This window comes from Typopeltis vanoorti, chromosome 12, assembly GCF_054136105.1.
Source record: "Typopeltis vanoorti isolate ZY-2024b chromosome 12, IOZ_Tvanoo_1.0, whole genome shotgun sequence".
Taxonomy (NCBI): Eukaryota; Metazoa; Arthropoda; class Arachnida; order Uropygi; family Thelyphonidae; genus Typopeltis; species Typopeltis vanoorti.
In genome coordinates this window covers 39,735,800-39,759,371 of record NC_143560.1, presented here as the reverse complement: position 1 = coordinate 39,759,371, position 23,572 = coordinate 39,735,800, and the positions used below count along the sequence as shown (strand labels likewise).

Here is a 23,572-nt window from a genome sequence, read left to right as displayed (position 1 = left end):
TTGATGCTTTAGAAAAAGCAACTGACACAATGAAAAAGGAAAAGTTGGTTCTTGTTGGGGATCTAAATTTCAGAGTAGGAAATGATTGTCAGACATACAAAAATATTTTGGGAAAATTTGGAGAAAAGTGCAAAGCTAATAATAATGGCAACAACAAATACTTGTTGGATTTCTGCTCAGGACATGGACTAGTTATTACTAACACCATGTTCCAACATAAAAATGTGCACAAATTCACGTGGAGAGAAGAAGCAATGAATAAGAAAAGTCTGATTGACTATGTTATTGTTGATAGTGATGTTTTCTCCCTAGTACAGGACACCAGGGAGAAATTGGAGGTGATCACTATTTAGTCTTGAGCAGGATAAAATTGAATTTCATATTGAAAAGAATAACATGTAAGAAAGTTTTAAAGCGAATAAAAGTTGAGCTGCTCTCAGATGTGAACTGTAAACTAAAATACACAAAGCTTATTGAAGAAAAAATGAAAGAGTTTGAGAACAGGAACCAAACCATGGAGATTCTGTGGCGAGCCTTGAAGAAAACCCTGATTGATTCACCCAGAGAAGCATGTGGTGAGGTTGTCTCTAAGGTTAGAAAAATCAGAACTCCATGGTGGACACAGGAAGTTAAAGAGGCAGTGAACAAATAGAAGAAAGCATATCAAAAGTTCCTGTCAAATAAGTCAGCTTGTGCTCTTAGAGAATACAGAGACAAATTTAAGAAAGCTAAACACTAAAACTAGCTAAACAAAAGTCATGGGAGGAATTTGCCAAGAACATAGACAATAAATATCAGGAAGATGGCAAAATATTCTGGAGATTGTTGATGAAGGTTAGAAATGGAGGAAAGAGTGCTGTAAAAGGAGTTAGAGATGATAAAAGTGATATGTAAACTGGAGAAAAAGATATCCTTGATGTATGGAGTAATTACTTCAAAAAATTGCTAAATGAAACTTAGCAGTGATGACAACACAGTGATAAAAAACACTGATCAGGCATGCAATCAGGAATACATATCCATACTTGAAGTAGAAAAGCCATCAAAAGCCTGAAATGTGGAAAGGCAACAGGAGTAGATGATATATGACTAGAAATGCTCAAGTATGGAGCTATAAATGTCTTACAGTGGCTGCACGGCATAGCTCAGAGGGCCTGTACAGAGGGACAAATTTCAGATGATTGGAGTAGAGCTCTCATAGTACCCATATATAAAAAGGGAAATAAAACTGAATGTGAGAATTACAGAGGTATTTCCCTACTGAGTGTTCCTGGTAAGATTTATGCAAGTATACTTGAGAAATGGTTGGGAAGAAAAGCTTGGTGAAGAACAAGCTATATTCAGGCCAAATAGAGGCTGTCAGGATCAGATCTTCACATTACGAGAAATAGTTGAGAAATCATGGGAATATAACAAAGATCTATATTTAAGTTTTGTCGATCTGGAAAAGGCATATGACAAGGTGCCAAAAGGGAAGCTATTCAATACGCTATAGTTATATGGTGTCAATGGGGCATTATATCAAACAATACTTAGTCTTTATTTGAGTTGTAAGTCAGCAGTTAGAATTGAAGGAAGTACAGTAAGATGGTTTAATGTTAAATCTGGTGTGAGACAATAATATACATTATCCCCTTCTGTTATTCATTATCTATATGGATCACATTATGAAGGAAAGTGGTATTAAACATGATATCAAAATTGGAGATGTTAATGTCAACTCTTTGCTTTATGCGGATGATGTTATACTTCTAAATAAATCCGCTACAAGTCTGCAAGATTCTCTGACTAAATTGAATAGCTGTTGTAATAGATATGATATGATGGTCAGCAATAAAAAGACAAAGACAATGAAAATAGGCAGAATCATTGAAAATGTCAACTGTGTTGTGAATGGAGAACCTGTGGAACAAGTAAAACATTTCAGCTACTTAGGCACAATTTTTACTGAAGATGGTAAATTAAATATAGAAATAGAGAACAGAATCAGCAAAGCTGGTAGTAGGAAGTCAATTGAATAAATTCTAATGGAATAAGAGAGAAATTAATCGGAACACTAAATTAGCTGTATACAAGACAGTGTTCAAATCAATTTTAACTTATGGACTGAGAGCTCGGTGAGAAGTAAAACTTGACCAGAGACTAGAGACCGCAGGTATAAATGTCCTGATAAAGATTATAGGCGTGAACAGATGGCATCAATGGCAATATCATATTAAAAACGAGGATATTAGGAAAGAACTTGACATTGTCAGCATCCATGAATGCGTCAGCAGAGCTAATCTCAGGTGGTATGGTCACTTAAACGGAATGGGTGAGGAAAGATTAGCATTGCAGGAGTTCGTACCGATCGTAGCTGCCCACTATCATGCCTGCGATCACTGAATGATCCATAGTCACACAAATTCTGATGCAAATATGCAAACATTTGGTGATGTTTGGGTACCTTTCGCGATACATTTGTACAGCGGCTTGTTCATCACCGTCAGCTAACCCGTAAACGAGGTGCATGTCTCAGTGTTCGTAAAATGACACATGTTCTTTGTACAACATCGAAAGCTTGAATGAGGAAGCCCCAGTTGCTCAACTGGAGTGCTAGCGAACAGCTCCACCTATCACTTTCAGGTGGTGTTTCCGTGTGAATATGGTTGATTTTGATGTTCTCTATCTCCCCTCAAAGTTAGTATGTGGAATTTTGAACTACCCTGTATATATATATATATATATATATTATTTAGTTTTCACATAGTCAAGACTGCTCTAGAAACCAAACATATAGAACTTTTTCAAGCCACTTCAGGCCTCCAATAAGAAAAGCAACGGGCTCACACTGGGTGATGGAATTCATCCTAATGATAATCACTAGCATCCATGTTCATGGCAGGATTTGAACCCACAGCCTATTGATTGGAGAGCAGGCATTCTAACCACTCAGCCAACCAGCTGGGTAACTCATAGTAAGTTAAGTTTTTAAGAAGTGTAGTTCTGTATAGAATCTAAGTAGGTTTACTTAGGAAATAGGATAAAAACCAAGTTTTATTTAAAATTGCTTGGTATCTTTAATATATAACATACCCAAGGTAAAAAAAAAAAAACTTTCTACAACTATCTCTCATCCTGAGATTTTTAATTAATAAGGTCAAAGCACCTTGTGGCAACTTCTTTTGGTAAAATTTATAAGTTCTGTATTACTTAAACCTTGGCATTTCTTAAGCCTGGCTCCCACTGATGAGACCTCAGTAAAGGTCGAAACCGGTCTGGGTAGTGGCTCCTGCCTTTAATGTATAGCATTATACATCTCTGCTAGGGAATGTGCTTTGCATTAAGGGTAAATACCAAGGATAGTGATCAAAGCTTATTCCACCTATACCACGAGTTGCCTGGACTTGCACTACGTGCAGGCGCAAATTTGACTTACTTGTAGGTTTTTATTTATTTTTATTTTTTTATTTAACTAAATTTGATTGTTCATGTCATGAGAAACATTAGCTCTCATTGTTAATAGAAAAAATCCACCCCTGATATTCTTTTAAGTGGGACTGCATGATCAGTACCATATATTTTATAACTTATAACAAAGGAATTAATAAACTAAATGCTCATCATACTGTTTTACGCATAAGATATTTACTAAAACACCTCAAAAACAGTAAAATGCAAACATCAAAATACATAAAAATGAAGTAAACAGATAAAAAAACAAACCGAAAAAAATCCTGTAGAATTCAGAGTGAAGTTTAAAATATATGGCATTGATAAAATTTATTTACAGAGTTATGCTATCCTTGTTCAGCTGACAAATTGAAGACTACAGCATAATTGTTTCTGCAAATGCATTTGTGTCAGCTGACATCATAAATGTAAGATGCAAGCCGACACAATTAAATGTTAATATGACAACATTTAGTCATACGAGGGTGGTCTGAAAAGTTCTCGGCCTAACAATGAAAAAACAAATTTATCCCGTCCCTGTAGTGGACTGGATAATGTGAAATTGCAAGAATGACTTGCAGTTTCACATGGATGCTTATGACAAATATACCAACTTAGAAAAAAAAAATCTTGCCAATAGTGTTGCCATCTATGGTCGAGACTGAAAAGTTTTCAGACCGCCTTTGTATATAGTGTGCATATGGGGTGTGGGGAGGACACAGGTTCTCTTCCCACATTATCTGCCTAAATGTACAATTCTCACTTCTCGTGATGGACTGAGTTATGTTTTTAGGTTCACCATTTAGTTAGATACAAAATTATCAAAATAAAGAACCAACATACAGTTGAGTTACAAATTATGCATTTTATATCATTAAAACATGAATTCTGTTAGTGGTAAAACTTTTAAAATAGCTCTGTAAAAATCTTCATCGGCCATGCCATTGTAAAAATTATATATATTTATGGTTTATATATAATTTTGTTTATGTTGGTTAGTTGTCGACAGCGCCTTTGTTATATTCTACACGTGCTGCGTTCTCAGCACTTTGTACTTTACCTAACCTCTATCTACTTTGCTCAAAATAAGACTGTTATCTGCTAAACACTAATCTCACTGTTAATCCCACTAAGTCTTATTTCTGTTTCCACTGCTGTTAAAACAGACTTTAATTTATCAGCCGTTTTACGATATGCAGTTTACCAATCCTCGCACTATTCAATTAGGGAAAAAAACATTTTTTTTTTTTTTTTTTTTGTGACTACACTATTCTAAATGAACTAATGTAGTTTGAGAATTAAGCTAAGGAATACAGGCAAGATCTTAGTCAATACACAAATTTTCTTATTGCATGTCATGGCAATTCTAAACTTAATGTGCATGCAGGTTTGCAAGTTTTTTTTTTTTTTTTTGGAGATAGTGCATTGGCAATGAATCAGACAAGGTGGTTACACAAACAAAACATTTTATTTTAACTCAGTAAAATAGTACAATGCACAAACAAATAGGAGACATTATCTCTCTAAGCCCTCTTACAAACACAGTAGGCAAAATATGCTACTGAACATTTTTACACTCAACACTTAGTTGACCCTGTAACAGTGCTTAGTTATTTAAATTAGACATGTAGCTGCTTCTTATGTTACACTTAGCTAAACATCCTTCACTACATATATAGGTTGACATTCGTCTTCCTTTTCCTTACCGAAACTTATTAACTAACTAAATGCTAACAATTTCCTGTAAGCACAAATACAAATCTCAGTTGTAAGCTTTTAAGACATTAACAAAATTGTGTTTACTTACATTGACTTTTACAAACACAGTTCAATCAATTTGAACAAACTTCAGCTAATTTAGCATTTAGCTTGATGTTTCGTCTTCTTCCTGGGTACTGGCTGTTGCCTGAACAATCCGTGGTTCTGCTGTAGAAGTTTTCCATGAAAGCTTAGGTTGATTTTTTATCAGGTAACTGGAATGGAACTGCCGAAGTCTCTGTGATGTCTAACGGGTAACTAGGGTCTTGTAGCACTTTGGTCTCCACGATGTAGTTTCCAGGATTACTCGCCAGCATGATGACATCACTTCAGCTCCCTTCGTTCTTGGGCGCATATTTCTATGTTCACAAGACCTTGCGAGCTTTTGTTTTTACTTCTTCATCACTATAATCTGGGTTAATCTCTTACTTTCCATTTTACATATACTTCAATGTACATTAAATTATGCATTTTAACAGTAGAAGTATAACATTCATTTTATTACATTATAATTGCTATTTTCTAAATGTTCAGAAACCTCTGTAAAATCATTCTTGAAAAATTAATAAAATTTTTCGCGAGAGATTTTACAGCTCCATCATGGTAGTCATTCTTGCAGTATCAGCACTTAACTAGAACACTGTCAGTGCAGTGTATAGTTATATGTTAGTCATATAACTATACATAAAGTATATACAAGTAAGTATGCATAGTAAATCATACATATGTTGCAATTTTTAATGGTAGAAATTAGTTTTTGACAACATTTATGCATTTATTTTCTTTCTTTCTTCCTTTTTTCCCCCAATTAGTTAAGAGTCGAAAGGTATATGCATATTGTATTCAATTACTATTTGTAATACTTCAGTTGGTGTAGAAGATAACAGGATAGAGAACCTCTGTAGTTCAGTCGGTATGGACAAAGGCTTTGGATGGAAAGACCTAGGTTCAAATCCCATCTAGGACTTGAAGAATCTTTATCAGAACTTTTCAGCTGGAGATTAGTCAGCTGGTCTTATATGGAGGTGGCAGCAGGGCTTTTTTCCCCAGAAACTCAAGTTTGTCATCTTGCAAAAAACAGGCCAGAAGAACATGTTCAATTTACAGCTGTAGCAGACAATGCAGATAGGATTAACCACAACATATGTATGTGTTATGATCTTCTTAGCCTTATGCACTTCTTAGTTCTACTGTATTATATTGATCATAGGGTAATGAAATAGCTATTCATAGATGAAATTATACGTCTCCCATTTTAAAGTATATATACCTTGATTTTGTATGAAATGGAGTATAAAGATAACCTCTTTTATAATTATTAAACTACCAATTAATCCCAATTTTTAAAACAGCTAATTATGATTTGATTGTATTTTAGATGGCAGTGTATAAACCAGCACGTGATGTAAACAAGCCAAAACGCCCTGGCACAGCTTTTATGCTGTTCATGTCAGATTTCCGGAAGGAGATGGCAGGAAAAGAGCCTGAAGGTGGTGTGGCAGCTATGGCAAAACTAGGTATATTCAGTTTTAGGATCTTGATATATGTAGAATTAGCATTTGATCAGGAAAAAAATAATAATAAAATAAAATATTATGTGTGTGCGTGCGTGCACACACACACACACACAACATTTGTTCTGGGTGGAACAAATGTTGGAGGCTCTGTTGATAAGGGTTTTGATAACACTTGATTGTTGTGGAAGAGAGAGGGAGAGTTTATATATGTAGCTGTGTGGATGGGTTTACTGTAAACCGAAAAAGAAAAGATTCCACTGGGAAGATGCATGGTCAGAGTATCTAGAAAAGGCAAAAAATACATAAATTGTTCCCTTTCTCAGCAATTAAGTGTTATCAAAACCCTTGTCAGCATAGCCTCCAACCTCTGTTCCACCCAGGCTTTCTCTTTCAGCTGAGCTCTCCTTTATTTGCCAGAGCTTCCTGTCTAATGGTTACAATAGTTACCGCCTCACATTCTTCTCAACATACATACTACAGTAATGCTATTACTATTCCCTATACTTCAGAGAAAATAATTGTCGAGTGGTTAGCGTATCCATTCTCCAGCCAAAAGGCTGTGGGTTCAAATCCCGCCTTGGGCATGGATGTTTGTAATTGTGAAAATACTAGTGGTGGTGGGTAGGTGGCATTGATGCAAATGATGATTGATTATAGTTGCGGTTCGTTGCAGTTGGTGAATTGAGTGGTGGAGACAGAGAGTTGTAGAGTAGGTGCCCTCCATAGATGTCTAATTGGACTCCCTGGAGGTGTCATATAATAATAATAAACAGAACTCTAATGAAATATATTCTCTGCACTGCTTTCAAACCTCATCTGCTCTCCTAAGGATCCACTTCCTTCCCCCTTTCTTCCCCAAGTGTGTACAAGGTTCCTTTTTCTTGAAAAATATCTTATTATGGTCAAGCTGGGAGATCTAATCTCCCAACATGTGCATAGAATACAAAAATTTTCCCTTACCATAACTATGGTCAGTCTGGTCTAGCTGACTGTTTCATCACAACATGTATAAACTTGAAAGATTTTTCTTAGAATTATCAGCAGATTTTAACTTCCAAAATTTAGGAACCTTTAATTCTTATGCTTTCTTCTTAACAGCTAAGGCTTGCTAACCGCACCCACAGAGAATATCCCTCTTATGATTTTTTTAAATTTTTTTTTGTGTGTGTGTGCGTGCGCTTTTACAATTTGAGATTGTATCCTGATGGTTTCTCTGTGACAGAGACGAAATACAGGATCCATTAAACTCCTGGTTAATTGTTTCTCTGTGCTGTATTCATTCCATTAAACATAATGAATTTAAACTAGCAAATAAGTCTAAATACATACAGGCCTCTGGAGAGGCCATTAACATTTCCTGGACCAAATTCCACCACAACCCTGCCACACATATCCAAGTTTTGTATTTGTATCCCCAATTGGATGAATTATAGATTTATGTTTCTTAGTATCTTTTGACCAGAACACAGATGAATGAAAGTAATTTTTCCTTCTTTATTTGATTCTACATTTCTCTCTATCATCTCATTTAGTTGGCATGATCATCACTGCCAAATAGCTGTATTGTTTCACTTTTATTAGAAGGTTAGTAGTCACTAATACCCCAGAGCACCAAGCTTAAATTAAATCAATATTTAAAAAAGAAAGAAAGAAAAAATGTCTTACCTTCATGATGCTTGTCAACAAAAGAGAAACTTTCATGATGTGGTGGGTTATACATCACTTGAGTTATACATAACTCAAAATGAATTGTAAGGATATATTGAAAAGAGGTAGATATAGACAATAGTATGAGGGGAAAAGAAATGGTAGGAAAGGAGAACTTTATGTTAAGAAGTTATACTAAATGAGCAGTGGTTGGTACAAGGACTATATACTTTCTCTTTGTAGCATTGCCATTGTCAGTTATGTGTGCATTGGAGGCAAAGTGTGAAGCCAGGAGGTTAGGTTTTTCTGTGGATGATGTTGCAATTGAGCCATCTGGGTATGATAGAGGTGGGAGTAGTTGCCTTGGCAAGAGACCAAAAGGCATGGCTGCCATTTGGACAGGCTGCAAGCTTCCTGCTTTTTGCCCGTTCAAATTCTGTTTTAGAAGCATTGATAATTTTCTTGCATCTGTTTTGGGCTTCAGTATAGGCATTGAAGGAAGATGGGGTTCTTGATTTGAGCCAGTTGTAGCATAATAGTCTCGGAGACTGTCCCATTTGGCACTGTTATAATGCCAAACTACTCTTGTGTGGGAGTGACTGTGTAAGCGTTGTTGCATAGGGGAGATGAGAACTAGGTTGTGGTCAGAATTACCCAGGGGTCTCGCTACACTCACTACATATTTGGAGGGCCATTAGTAAGGAAGAGATCTAGGATATTTGGGGAGTGGTTTGAGTTATCTGGTATTCTGGTCGGCTTTTGAACAATTTGTGTAAGGTCATTAGTGATGGCAAATGTTTCAGCATTTCTGCCTGCAGGATCTGTATAACTGGAAGAGGATAGCCAATTGGTGTTATGGACATTAAAATCACCCAGTAGGATGATTTTGCTGTTAGGAGAGTGGGACTGGAGAAAATTAACTTTTAGGGAGGGAAATGAAAGAGCTCAGAATGATTGGTGGTATTAGGAGAGCTATAGAGACAGCAGATGAATTTGACTGAGTGGGGGAGGGATAGCTTTAGCCAAAGACGGTCAAAGTTGGGCGATTCTAGGTTAGGTGCTCTCTGGCAGGGTATGTCAGGGCAGATATATGCACCACCCTTGGATCGAAAGGAGTTAAATAGTGTATAGTTAGGGAGGTTGAGATGGATAGTGCTGGGGGAAGGTGAGATTTGAGTTTCTGTTAAAAAGAGTATGAGGCCACGATTGTTGGTGAAGTGGACATGCAAGGTTCTGTGAGGCATGAATTTGACCGCAAGGGTCTTGCACATTTCCTATGCAATGTCTGCATACTGGTCTCCTTGGTGGCTACTAGTGGAGTCACTTGGTTTTTGCACGAGTTTTGCTTGTTTGTTGTCTCCATTTTGGCGTTTTTCTTCTAGTTGTCTTCGGAGTTGGCATCTTTGTTCTCTCTGCGCAAAGGTTAAACTAGGTCGAGCACATATGCGCGACTGGGGAAAAATGTCCTTTAGCTTGTTGTTTATCGGCATTATAAATTTGGATCTGTTTATTGGTGTGTCGCAGGTCAATTTTACGAGATGTGGAAAGTTCGTTCTGTCCTTTCTTTTTTTATGGGTCTGAAACGATGGCATTTAACGATATTTTGGGGATCAAAATTGCATTCTCCTGCTGGTTTGCTGATGTCTTTTTTTAAGGATTCATCGTTTTCCATCGGAAGGTTCAGGATAACGGCGTTGAGTCTCCTATTTTTGGCCTCGAGTAACTTGTGTACCGTAGATGCAATTGGTTCACGAAGTTCGTTAGCTGGTACGGTGCACTGGTCGTCGGGTATCTCGAGCTTAGTTTCCAGCTTTTTGATTTTGGAGGAGAAAGTATCTGTCATGGTATTAAGCCGTTGCTCGAGGTTTTCAACTCTCTTGCCTAGGTTTAGTAGCTGTTTTATGGAAGGGAGGCACATCGTACAGAAGTAGGGCTGGTTGAGATCAGCGAAAAGCTTTTTCGTGCAGGAAGTATGCAGCCAGTTGAAACAGAAATCACACAATATACCGTTTTTTCTTTCTTTAACTTCAGTTTCACAGTTGCGGCACTTCATGATGTCATTTGGTTTGTTGGCGATCTGCGACACTACGCTGACGGGACTAGAGGTAATCTTCTGTTGTTGGCCTTTGTTGCTGCCATCTTTACTTTGCACAGTAGGCATAGTGCTTTCACGTGGCTGTTTTTTAATTGAAAAAAATAGCTGATTTAATGAACTAAGGGTACTTACGAGTTGTACTGAAATAATTGGCTCCTTAGTACCATCTGTCAGTTTTCCGTTTGCTGCTTATTTTCCACAAAAAACACTTGTAATTACGATAATTGCGGGAGCACAAGTTTAACGTAACTTATTCACAGGTGCCAGGCATTCATATGGCAAGAAAAAGGGAAGATGATTATGGCAGGTTGACACTGGTGGATAGTCATGGCAGCAGAGTGACTGTTGCAAAGGATATACTGGAATTATTGAATTACCACTTTATCGGCATATATTATAACAGTGTAAATCGGTGGTTCTTAACCTGGGTGATAGCACCTCCCCCTTTGGGCGCTGTGAACGTTAACCGGGGGGGGGGTAAGCATTATAATACTACTAATATAATAAAAGCAAAAAATTCCGTACTTAATCTAGTATCCCTATTTATATTGCATGTTTGGCAACACTGTTCAGAATATTGTATATTTGGCAATACTATTCAAATTTCTTTGCTACTTAGTTTTTAGAATTTTTACATTGAAAGTTAAGTAATTGGGCTACTTTTTGAATTTTCTACAGTGAATGAAAATAATTAATTTGGGCTATTTTTAGCAGAATCCACTACTTTTATAAGCTTTATCTGCTACTTTTTCAAATGCCCATCTCACAACCCTGGTTTGTACTTTGCATCTAGCCCATGGTATCATATGGCTCACTTCGTTAATATTGTGTAGCACTGTAGCCCATTAAAATTAGTGAAAAAGAAAAAGTGTTGTCAGTATTCAAGTGAATATTTAAAATATGGAGTCATTCTGTCTATAAATAATGAGCAGTTACCAATGTGCTTAATATGTGAAAAAACTTTCTCAAACAAAGGAATGAAGCCTTCAAGAATGATTGAGCATTTAAAAACAAAGCATCCAAATAAAGCAAAAAAGGATGCTGAGCACTTTCGTGAATTAAAGATTAAATTTAATTTAAAAATTGTCCTGGACTTAAAAGGGTTGGTTGCAAAACAAAGTAACCAACAAGAGAAGGGACTTGTGTATTACAACTTGCAAAATTAATTGCCAAATGTGGAAAGCCACATACTATTGTGGATGGACTTAAGTTTTTATTATTATTTGTTAATGTTAGTTACTAAACTACATTCACATCATCATTATGAAAAAAAATCTTTTTAATTCAATAAATGGATGAGAGAAAGAAAAAAAAAATTGAATGTGAATAAAGCTTTTATTGAATGAACTGCTACTTTTATTATATTATATACTGCTTTTTAGTGTATTTTACAGTTTCTTTTGTCTGGACACATTAAAAGTGCCTGTTCGTTTAACAAAAGTTATTCACATTTATTCTTCACTCTCTCTCTTTCTCTGTCCCCCCCCCCCCCATTTATTTTTTATTTCTGTTGTGAATAGTTTAGTAACTAATAATATTGAATCCTGAAAAAAAATTTGTCAACCATCTCAGATTTTGTGCCATTCCTCTGATTTGCAGTTGTTCAGTGAGTAGGCAACATATGTTGAATTATATATTGCAATAACTTTGCTCTAACGGACAAAACTCATATAAACTTTGATATTTTGGATATACACGGGAGTCCACGTGGTTCACTTTCAGTTTTTGTTGGGTTGCTTTTACTAGTAAAATGATTCAAACTGAAATTGATAATTCTGCACTGTCTTAGATAGATTTTAATGAAATTTGGTATTTTGAATCTCTGTTAAAGTTTGCCACTCTGTTTCAAATTTGGCCACATAGTTGGATCACTTTTAAAGTTATACAAACTCAAATTATATATCTAAAGCAGTGGTTCCCAACCTTTTTCCATTTGTGTACCCCTTTTCAACCCATTTCCATAAATTGTACCCTTTGCTTTTAAAATAACTAATGACTGGTAGAAGAGTGGTTTGGGGGAGGGGTTCATAGCCATGCCCTCACCAATCATCATTCGCTAATGTGAGCTTGTTTTTAAGTGTCTTCATTAGCAGTGATTCAAACTTAACATTTATTGTTCCATAAGTAACGTTTTGCAGTATATAAGTTCTTTTCGCTATACCCTTTGGTATTATTAATTTGGTCTAGCTAATCACTGATGAAGCCTCAATAAAGGCTGAAACCGGTCTGGGTAGTGACCTTCCACCATAATGTAATAACAGCATACATTTCCTAGGAAATGTGTTTTTACATTATGGAAAATACCAAGAATGGCGATCAGAACTTTACCACCTTTGCTGCGAGTTGCCCGAGATTGTACTACATTCTAGGACTACTTGCATTAGCTCACACTAGTAATCACCGATACCTTTATAGTTTATTATACTATATTCGGCATGACACTCTCTGATTCCAATCTTTGAGTTTCTTATTCGGTTTTAAAACAATGTGGGATTTAATATCCCCTTAATTTAAATAACGTTTTGCATTTTGTTTACTTTACTTCTTTTTCTACCATTACCGATTATTTTTCGTGTACCCCTGAATGGCCTAGCACATACCCCTGGGGGTATGCATACCACCGGTTGGGAACCGATGGTCTAGAATATTAAAATAAAGAGTAAACCTTTTATAAAACAGTATAACATTTGAGATACTCATCACATTGTTACATAATTATCACCATTATACTTTTTAAATAATATAGGGTGTCCCAAAATTCACACAAGATTTAAATTTAGCGCCATTTGTGCAGTAAAGTGTTGCCAACGAGAAAAAAAAAACAGCGTGACAGCTGACAGTTCAGGGTTATTAAAAATGGAGCGCTACACGAAAGAACAATGCATTTTTATTGTTGAGTAATATTTTAAAAATAATGAAGGTTTGGCAGCTACGTTGCACAATTTTCTTACAAAATATGGTCGGAATAGTGATTTAACTTCATCAACTGTAAAAAGATTAATTAAAAAATTCAAGGAAACTGGATCAATTAGTGATCTTATACACTCTGGCCGTCCTTCAACAAGTCGCTCAACAGAAAACATCGAAGCAGTTCGTGAGAATGTTGCTGAGAGTCCAGGCACATCGATTCTTCACCGTGGTCTTGAATTGGGCATTTCGAGAAGCTCTCTACAGCGTATTCTCACAAAAGATCTTTATGCTTACAAAGTTCCATTGACTCAAGAACTAAAGCCTACTGACCACACACAGCGAAGAGAGTTCGTTGAATGGATTATGGAACAACAACAAGTGGATGCTTATTTTTCGAACAAAATCATCTTCAGCGATGAGGCTCATTTTCATCTTGATGGCTTCGTTTATCGACAAAATTGTCGCATTTGGGGTTCAGAAAATCCACGAGTGATTGTTGAGAAACAAATGCATCCACAACGTGTCACTGTTTGGTGTGGATTTTGGGCTGGAGGCATCATCGGTCCATTCTTCTTCGAAAATGCGGCTGGTAAGGCAATAACAGTTAATGGTGCTCGCTATCACGACATGATAATCCAGTTTTTTGTTCCTAAATTGCAAGATATGGATGTGGACGACATGTGGTTTCAACAAGACGGTGCCACATGCCATACAGCCTGAGAAACAATTCAATTACTGCATGAGTCATTTCCTGGTCATGTAATTTCTCGTTTTGGTGATCAGAATTGGCCGCCCAGATCATGACTTAACGCCGTTGAAGTCTTTTGAAGTCTAAGGTTTATGCCAACAAGCCCATGACCACCCACGCCTTGAAGGAGGAAATTGAGCGCTGTATCAACGAAATTCAGCCACATTTATGTAAAACGGTCATGGAAAATTTCGACAAAAGAGTGCGTATGTGCCAGCAAAGCCGTGGAGGCCACCCGATATGCTATTCCATGCATAACCCTATACTGTATACTTTATGAATCAATAAGAAATTACAATTTTTAATTAAAAACCTGTGTTTTCTATCAAAATTACTTCTTGCGTGAATTTTGGGACACCCTGTATAAATTAGTCCCAAGCATCATGATAATTCTTTAAAAAAAAAAAAAAAAAAAAAAAAAAAACTCTGTGCAGTGTCCAAGTATTGTGTGCAACTAACTTGCTCACTCTGTATTTATGTGTATATTCGCAATGCAATAATTTTCATCCATGAACCAGTTTTAGGTTCCAGACTGGCTGAAAATTTTTTTCTTTCTATAATTGAACTGTTTTATTGCAAAAATGATTTATGTCTAACTCCCACCCACAGAAGCTGAGAGTTTAAAAAAAAAAAATAAAGGTGTGTATGGAGGGAAAACAACGTTAAAATTTTTTATTTCATTTCAAATCAAATGGACCATTTTAATAGCATAATTAGGCAAAGTAAAATTATGCTTTTATTCATGTGCCAAAAGTTGCTCCAGGCTCATTTGTGCACTTTTTATGTACATACAGACACAATACTCATTGAATTTAGTTGACTTTCATCAGTCATCACATGCTGTAACATTGGATGGATTTATATTCACAATATCGTTTAGTTTTGCCTCATCTCAATCATTATAATGCCAAAATTTCCTTAAAAGGAATATTAAATTTCATATTTTTCTTGGATAACTTGTAGTAGAATAAGTGTGTGAAATTTTTCTGTTCAGCATATTCATGCTGGGCTCTGCTTTGTATGTATCACATTTATGACTGGCAGGCAGGCACAGTTTTAAACATTCAGCAATATATGACAGACATTTCAAGTGTTTTCAGTAGAATTGTGAACTTTCTTCTTGGTATTGTGTGTGGGAATATTTTTTGCTACTTTCTCATTCAGGTAATCCAGTCAGTTGTGTCATGAGTAAATTACTCCCTCGAATTTGAACGGTTCAACTCTTGAAAGTGCTATGCTTGAAACAATGATAAAGTTCTTTCCATAGCACAGGAAAGTCACTTTATCATCATCATCCAATTCATGCCATGTACCCTCAAGGGGTGTACAGGATATGATAGTACTACATGAAAAATTTACATTACTAACTTCCTATCTACAAATTTCCTCCTAATCAGTCTGTTACTTGTCAAGACTCCAACATTATCAGATCTTATATTTCTATCATCTAAGGCACTTTGTACCGTATCAATCCACCTATATCTTGGTCTTCCTCTGGGTTGTTTTCCTGCCAACTTGGCAGAGAACACTTGCTTTGCTGATCTTTCCTTGTCCATTCTGTTTAAGTGACCATACCACCTGAGATTAGCTCTGCTAATGCATTCCTGGATGCTGACCATGTCAAGTTCTTTCCTAATATTCTCATTTTTAATATGATATTGCTATTGATACCATCTATTCACACCTCTAATCTTTCTCAGGATTTGATCTGCAGTCTCTAGTCTTTGGTCAAGTTTTACTTCTGACCCAGCTCTCAGATCCCTAAGTTAAAACTGGTTTGAACACTGTCTTGTAATTAAATTATAATTAAAGTCACTTTAATTATAATTTTGCTATGAATGAATTTTTTGTAAACATTGATCTATATAAACAGCACAGACATTTCAAACTTTAACAGCTCACACAAAATTATAATTATGCTCTAGCATCTAATTTAAATAAATTTATTTTTATATTTAAGCAAAACTTCAGTCAAACAAAAAAGCATCAAAATATATTGCTTGTACATACAGTAAGTAACAAATGTTTAACTAACTATTTTTATTAATTTTATATTTTCAATTTGTGGTATATCTGAATTTTAATGTAGATATCCTACAGTATATTTATATACTTATACACTTTTAGAGATTTAAAAACACAAGCAATTATAGAATTTCTTTTAATTATTGGTGAATTATGTAACCAGAATGCAAAAAGTCTTTCCCCTTACAACATAACTTTGGTTTCTTTAGAAAGCACATGTAATGGTTTGTTGCATCCCACCCCACTCCATAGATAAGCCACACAATACAATTTATATGTTGATTTGACATTGAACATGTTAATGCAGTATGGATTTGTTAATGTAGACAGAATTCTGATGACATTAGATTTTTAAATGCTTTTGTTCAGGTGGAGAACGATGGCGTAATATGACCGATGAGGAGAAGGCACCATATGTTGAAAGACAGTTAGAAGCAAAATTACAGTATGAACATTCTATGGATGAATATAGAAGAAAGGTAAGTATTTCATATACTCTGCATTCTGTTGTGTTCACATTGCTTTTTAACTAAGAGGTGTATAACATGCTTTTTTTGTCACTTGGATGGCGATTCCAGTTCCTTGTCAGGTGCTCAGAGGGGAAACCTTCAAACTGATAACAGGAACAGATATTTCTTCATTGGCCTTGTGGCCTAGGCAGCTTTGCTATACACTCTGATCATTCCATTCTCTCATCAAAAGTGAGTAATAATATTTTTGATTGTCTGATTTTTTCTCCCTTAGAAAGTGCTTTGAAACATGATTGCAGAAAAAATTTATGTATGAAATAATATCTGATAAATTCACACACAATTTTTTTTAAATTAATTCTACTAGTTTCTCACACTCTTTGGTGTGCTTCTTCAGAAAGGGAAATAAACAAACTACCTCTTACAAAGGCTAAAACAAAATTTAAAGGAATCTAAAATAGAAATAAACAGTAGACATTGCATGCAGGCATTGTTGAGATAATTACCATAGTAATCATATCATATCCTAACTCTGTGAAGCTCAGTTGTCTTTTATTATAAAAGAGGTTTATAAGTGGTCAAGAATAAGATCTTGATTTCTGTTGTATTTTGTTGGTTATCAGATCATCTCTAGAGCTTCCTTAAATTTAAAATGTAATTATTAAGTAACATTCTTGCTTGTTGGCAAACAACTTCCTGTCCTTAACTTGTATGGAGGGAAAAAAAGCACACCTAATTAATATGCTTTTTGTGGCCCTCCCAAGTAGCCTGTCTTCCTACATAACAGATTCCACAGGAACACAATACAGTTAACTCTCGTTATATGCAATTTTATTATCTGCGTTTTCACATATGTGGTCTCATTATTATAGTACACAAAGACTTTGCTGTTTCCTATCCAATGTGTGGAAGCTTCAGTGCATGTTTCCTACCCCCCATCCGCTGTGTTCAGTGGTTCAGTGGCCATTTTATATTCCTACTGCCTTATTGATCTATGCAGTATTGTCTGTATATTTAAAAAAACGTTTCTGCACCCTTCAAGCAAGATGTCTGGCAAGAGAAAAAAGAAGAAGAATGTGAATTGAGACCAAGTAAATAAAAGGCCTAGGAAATTCCATTCTTCAGCAGTGAAGTTGGAAGTTCTGAATCGGTTTGATAGAGGTGAATGAAGCATTGACATTCAAAGGGCCACGGGATTGGGTAATCTACAGTAATAATGACTGATATAATTTGCAAGAGCAATCATTCATCTATGAATCTCATCATGACCAGAGTAATGAAATCTCAATGGCATGCAATTGAGAAAATGGAAAGGATACTGGCTATATGGATCAAGCATCAGAACTAGCAGAACATGCCTTTTTCTGGGGTGGTCATATGAGAAGGAAAAATATTTGCATAAAGACTGATGAAAGATGAAAAGCAGCCAACATCTTCAATACCCTCAAGAGCATTTTGCCATCTTCTTGATATTTATCTTCAATATTCTCATGGCTTTTGTTTAGCTACATTTATACATAGCTTAGTTCTCTAACATTTTTTTCTGTATTCTCTTAGGGACTTTTGATATTCTTTCTTCTTTTCCAGGACTGCTTCCATCAGCAATCAATGTCATCATCAGAGTCTGCCACTGAATCTCCAAGGTTTGGTTCTTTTTTTCAAACTTTCATTTTTTCTTGAATGATGTTTGCATAGTTGAGTAAAACTTTCTTACATTTTTTTTTTTTCAATGTGATATTCATTTTTATCCTGCTTAAAACTAAGTGGTGATCACTTCCAGTTTCAAATCCCACATATATTCTTGTAACTTAAACCAGCATAACAATATCACTATCAATAATAATGTAGTCACTAAGGTTTTTTCCATTTCTTTTGTCCTATCTTTATGTGAATTTCTGCACATCTCTTTGAACATATTGTTAGAAAAATAGGTGTTTGCTCTTTTCTCCTAATTTTCCAGCCAGAACATTTCTTTATGTCTAGGATTAATTTCTTACCCTGTTCTTTAGAGCACCAATAGGGACCAGATGTTCTTTATGGCAACTGCTTTCTCTAATGACTTGACAAATTCCTTCACTTCTTCCTTACCTTCCTCTGAGACTATAAGCACAAATAAATTTCATTGTTTAATTCCCCGTTTTGATGTTTGGTGTGGAATGCTAAACATAATAATAAATTATTTGATTGTAAGGCAGTTTACAGTAGAGTAGGTGTATACTATTGACGAGCATTGACAAGTAAGTTATTGTTCCTCTTTATCAAACCTTGATAAGACCCCATCTTGACTACTGTGCCGAGACCTTGGCAGTAGGGTTTCTTCTTGATGGGGAGTAGGTAGAGAAGATCCAGAGGTGAGTGACCAAGATGATAGGTGATGGAATGAACCTAACGAGAACAGGTTGAAGATCAAGTGGGTTACAGAAATTGGTTGATGGGCGGAAAAGAGGTGATATGATTGAGACATTCAAATTACTGAAGGGTTTTTACAGGATTAATTCAGAGGAAATTTTTCAGAACAGGTCTGGTGGTGGGAGAACTAGGGGCCATCCATGGAAACGGAGCAAGAGTGTAGTTAGCAAGGATGTTAGAACTAGGTTTTTTTACTTGGAGAATGGTGAACAAGTGGAATAAGCTGCCAGAGTTTTTTGTGGGGGCCATGACTAAATAAGTTCAAAGCAAAAGTATGATAGATACTGTGTAAATGCTGAATAGTTGTTCTTGACATGATGTTTAGGGCCTCCCTCGATGAGTCTAAGGGCTCCTTGGAGTATCATCTGAGAAAAAAAAAAATCTTTTTTTTTTTTTTTTTTTTTTTTTTCAGATGATATAATTATAAAATGACGATGCTTACATTATTATTAACTTCCTATCAATTATTTTCCTGCACATTAGTTTGTTTTTTTGTCATATCTTCTATTCCAGTTTTCAAAGTACTTCTGACTGCATAAATGTATCTGAATCTTGGTCTCTCTGCCATGTTGGCCTCAAACACATATTTTACTAACTTTTCCTCTCTCACTCTGTTTACGTGACACATCCTCTGGCCAAAGTCTCATCTCTGGGAAGATAAGCCAAGGGAGCGGAAAGAGGATAATTTAGGAATAGGAGTGTTCTTTTGCATAATGGCACCTCCATGACAGAGATAGAAAAATTATAGAGGAGTCAGTATCTGAGGAGTGGTGTTTAGTGTATTGGAGATGTTGGCAATAGGTAGAATTCAATACCCTAAATACCAGAAACAGAAATATGATTCTGTAAGGTTAGGGAGGGATGGGTGTGGTAATAGTATGATAAATTAAAGATTTCAAGAAACTATATTCTTGGTTTCATCCTTTATCCAAGTGTAAGCAAACAAGATGTTGAAAGTTTATTTTTCACTTGGTTAGAATATAATAAATTTAGTTTAATCCTTTATCCAAGTGTGAGCAAACAAAGTTTGCGCCTGAAAGTATCTTCAGGACTGGGGTAAGGTGGTGCAACACCAGGACGACTCCTTGCAAAGGTGGAGCAAGCGAGCAAGCTACTAACCCTCCTATCTCAGTATCTCCCATAATGCAAAACACATCTCCTTGCGGATATGTCTAATGTTATGCATTAAGGGAAGGGCCACTACCCAGACTAGTTTCGACCTTTATTGAGGTCTCTTCAGTGGGAGCCAGGCCCAAGTGGAGATACCAGCCAGAAGCATTAACAAGGTCATCTCTATCTGTAGGAGTTGCCAAATGGTGTGCCACCTTTTTAATAAATTACTAATGCTAATGGCTGGTATCTCCACTTGGGCCTGGCTCCCACTGAAGAGACCTCAATAAAGATCGAAACTAGTCTGGGTAGTGGCCCTTCCCTTAATGCATAACATTAGACATATCCGCAAGGAGATGTGTTTTGCATTATGGGAGATACTGAGATAGGAGTGTTAGTAGCTTGCTCCACCTTTGCAAGGAGTCATCCTGGTGTTGCACCACCTTACACCAGTCCTGAAGATACTTTCAGGCGCAAACTTTGTTTGCTCGCACTTGGATAAAGGATTAAACTAAATTTATTATATTGTAAGCAAACAAAGTTTGCACATTAAGCCACTTCACAACTTGGCTACTTGTATGTAGAGGCTAATGACTTCACATCAATTGCCATAATATCTCATAATGCAAAGCACATATTCTTATGGACATGTATAATGCTATGCATTATGGAAAGGGCCACTACCCAGAACAATTTTGACCTTTATTGAGGTCTCATCAATGGGAGCCAGACTCAGAAGTGATACCAAATATCTCTGGATTAGAGATAGATGTTGAAAGTTTTTTTCACTTGGTTTCATCTTTTATCCAAGTGTATGCAAACAAAGTTTGCACGTGAAATGTCTTTATGACTAGGCTACTAATGACTTCACATCAGTTACCTTGGTATCCCATAACGCAAACTTTTGGATGTGTATATAATGTTATGCATTATGGAGGATGGCAAGTATATCATTGTTTTTGGCATTGGTTACAGAAAATCTGAGTTATGAATTACCTGAGCACTACAGGGTTTTGACAGTGAAAAGAGGAATGGAGAATACTGTCATCATCAACATTATGAATAAGATTGGGTATCAGAGAGAGAGAGAGAGTGTGTTCTTTATAGGAAGAAGAAGAGTGTAGGTGAAAGGACAGAGGTTAAACCAGAATCAGTTGAAAAATCTGATGAAAGGAAACTAACTGCCATGACCTGCAATGAACAACCAGAGAGGAAGCTGATAATCCATTCACAAAGGAGATTTGGAATACCATAAGATAGTAGCCTGGTAAGAAGGCATGATGTCAGACTCGATGAAATGTCTTGAAATATCAAGATCAACCAATTGAGTTTCTCCAAACTCGTCTATGGCATGTGTCCAAAGGTGGGTGAAGTAGGCTAGCAGATCTACTTTGGAACCTGAATGGTGGGATCCATATTGGTAATCACTAAGTAATTGCTAAGTCTCCAATTAGTGAAACAACTAGCTGTTAATGACCTTTCCCATTATTTTTATTATTTTTGAGAGTATTGAAGTCAGAACAAATAGTTTGATGGCTGACTTTTATCCTTGTTTTTGGGAACAGGCTGGATACAAGCTTGTTTCCAAGCTGTTGGATAGATACCAGATGAGTATGACAGCTTGGAGAGATGATAGAAGATGGGTGTGAGTTCTGGATCATGGCCTTTAGTACAGCTGGAGGAATACCATCAGGGCCAGTAGTACCAAGGGTACTGACTATTTTTCTGATATCCTTCTGGCAAAATTTCAGAGTAGTCGGTCATACTGAGGATAGTTTGTGGACTAGTGGGAAGAGATCTACCTTTGTTGTCTGTCTGCTTTATCTTTAGATGTTATCATTGTACTATCAAGATGTGAGAGAGAGTTGGAAACATGGAAGAACAGAAGTTGTGTCCCACAGCCTTGTCGAGGGATCAGAAGGCTTAACTACTATTTGGACAGGAGACGTTCAGTGCATTTGGCCTTTATGAAGTCTTTAGATTTGTTGAATTTTTTTGCATTTGTTATGAACAGTGTAAACTGAGTGAGAGGCTGGAGTTTTTGACTTGAATCTTTGGCTATATTTTTGGCTTGGACTGCATTGGACACAGTTGGAGAACGAGGGTTTGGATAAAATATGTGGGTTTTGAGTGGAGTGGGGAATAAAAGTGCTCATCCCACTGAGAATAATTTCTGTTATTTGATCAGAGCAGTACTAGATTTAGAAGAGTGGAAGTGGTAATCAAACTGTGGAAATGAGGCATAGAAGTCCTGAAGGTCATCCCATTTGGCACTGTTGTAGTGCAACAGCTGACAGTGACTGAGAGAAATATGATCTGTAGAAAAGGAAACAGAGCTGGGTAGGACAGGAGGGAGGACTGGTTAAAATGATGAGGATTACCTGGAAATCTGATGGGTTTGTGAACAGTTTTTGTTAAATAATTTTCGACAGCAGACAGTTTGGCTTCTCTAAGAGAAGCTAGTTTGAATCGTGCATGTTGAAATTATCAAAAAAGATGATCTCACTATTAGGATAACTAGATTGTATGAGATCAACTCTTAGATAAATAGTCAAATAGATCAATGAAGTCATCAGAGTTATGGTGGAAGCAGCAAATGAATGTAACAAAGTGAGATAAGGAAATCTTGAGCCAAAGCAGATCATATAAAAGGGATTCCAGCACAAACCCCACCCTTCTTACAAAAGGCAAAAGTTGAGATGAGATGGTTTTTTTTATTTTATATATATAAATGAAGAGGTTCTTAAAAGATTCAAGGTGAAAAGAGACTATATGGCTAATATCCAAAGAAGAAAAATAGTGTTTGCAGGACATCTGATGAGGGGGGGGGGTTCTTCTGGAGAGTCCCCCCAGAATAGTATTGCATGGGGGGGATGGTGGAGAGAAGGAGAGGAAGAGAAAGACCCTGCTGCAGTGGACAAGAGTCTTACAGAAGCAAGAGATAAAGAGGAATGGAAGAGGACTGTAGATCAGCTGACCCTCTCAAAAGAGGAGGCCATAGGATTAGATTAGATAGTGAAACCTGTGGGGTATCTATAACTATAGAATAACACGTATGCCACAGTAAATAACTTTTTTATTATGTAAATATTTCGTCTTATGTATCATAAGACATCATCAGTACAACTAACGTGAAAGAATAAGACTTTTTTATATAGTGAAACCTGTGGGATATCCATAACTATGGAATAACTATTACGTATGCACGTATAACACTTTTTTGTTTGTTTGTTTTTGTTTTGTTTTGTTTTTTGAGTTCAATTCCTATTGTTGTTCGTTAGTTGTACTGATGATGTCTTGTGATACATAAGATGAAATATTTACATAATAAAAAAGTTAATTACTGTGCATACGTGTTATTCTATAGTTAGAGATGAGATGAGATGTTGTTTTGCAGAGGATGCCATTGTAGTTCAGTGATGATTGACATATTGGGTTTCGATATCTGTAG

General features: G+C 36.2%; 1 protein-coding gene across 1 annotated transcript in view; it reads left to right on the top strand.

Annotated features, from left to right (window-relative positions):
* Nucleotides 1-23,572, top strand: part of LOC150100722 (uncharacterized) — a 189,671-nt gene that overhangs the window by 136,972 nt on the left and 29,127 nt on the right. The window contains exons 5-6 of the mRNA XM_090401870.1: nt 6,569-6,707; nt 16,502-16,611. Of these exons, the coding sequence (XP_090257996.1) occupies nt 6,569-6,707; nt 16,502-16,611 (249 nt within the window). The remainder of the gene's footprint in view (nt 1-6,568; nt 6,708-16,501; nt 16,612-23,572) is intronic.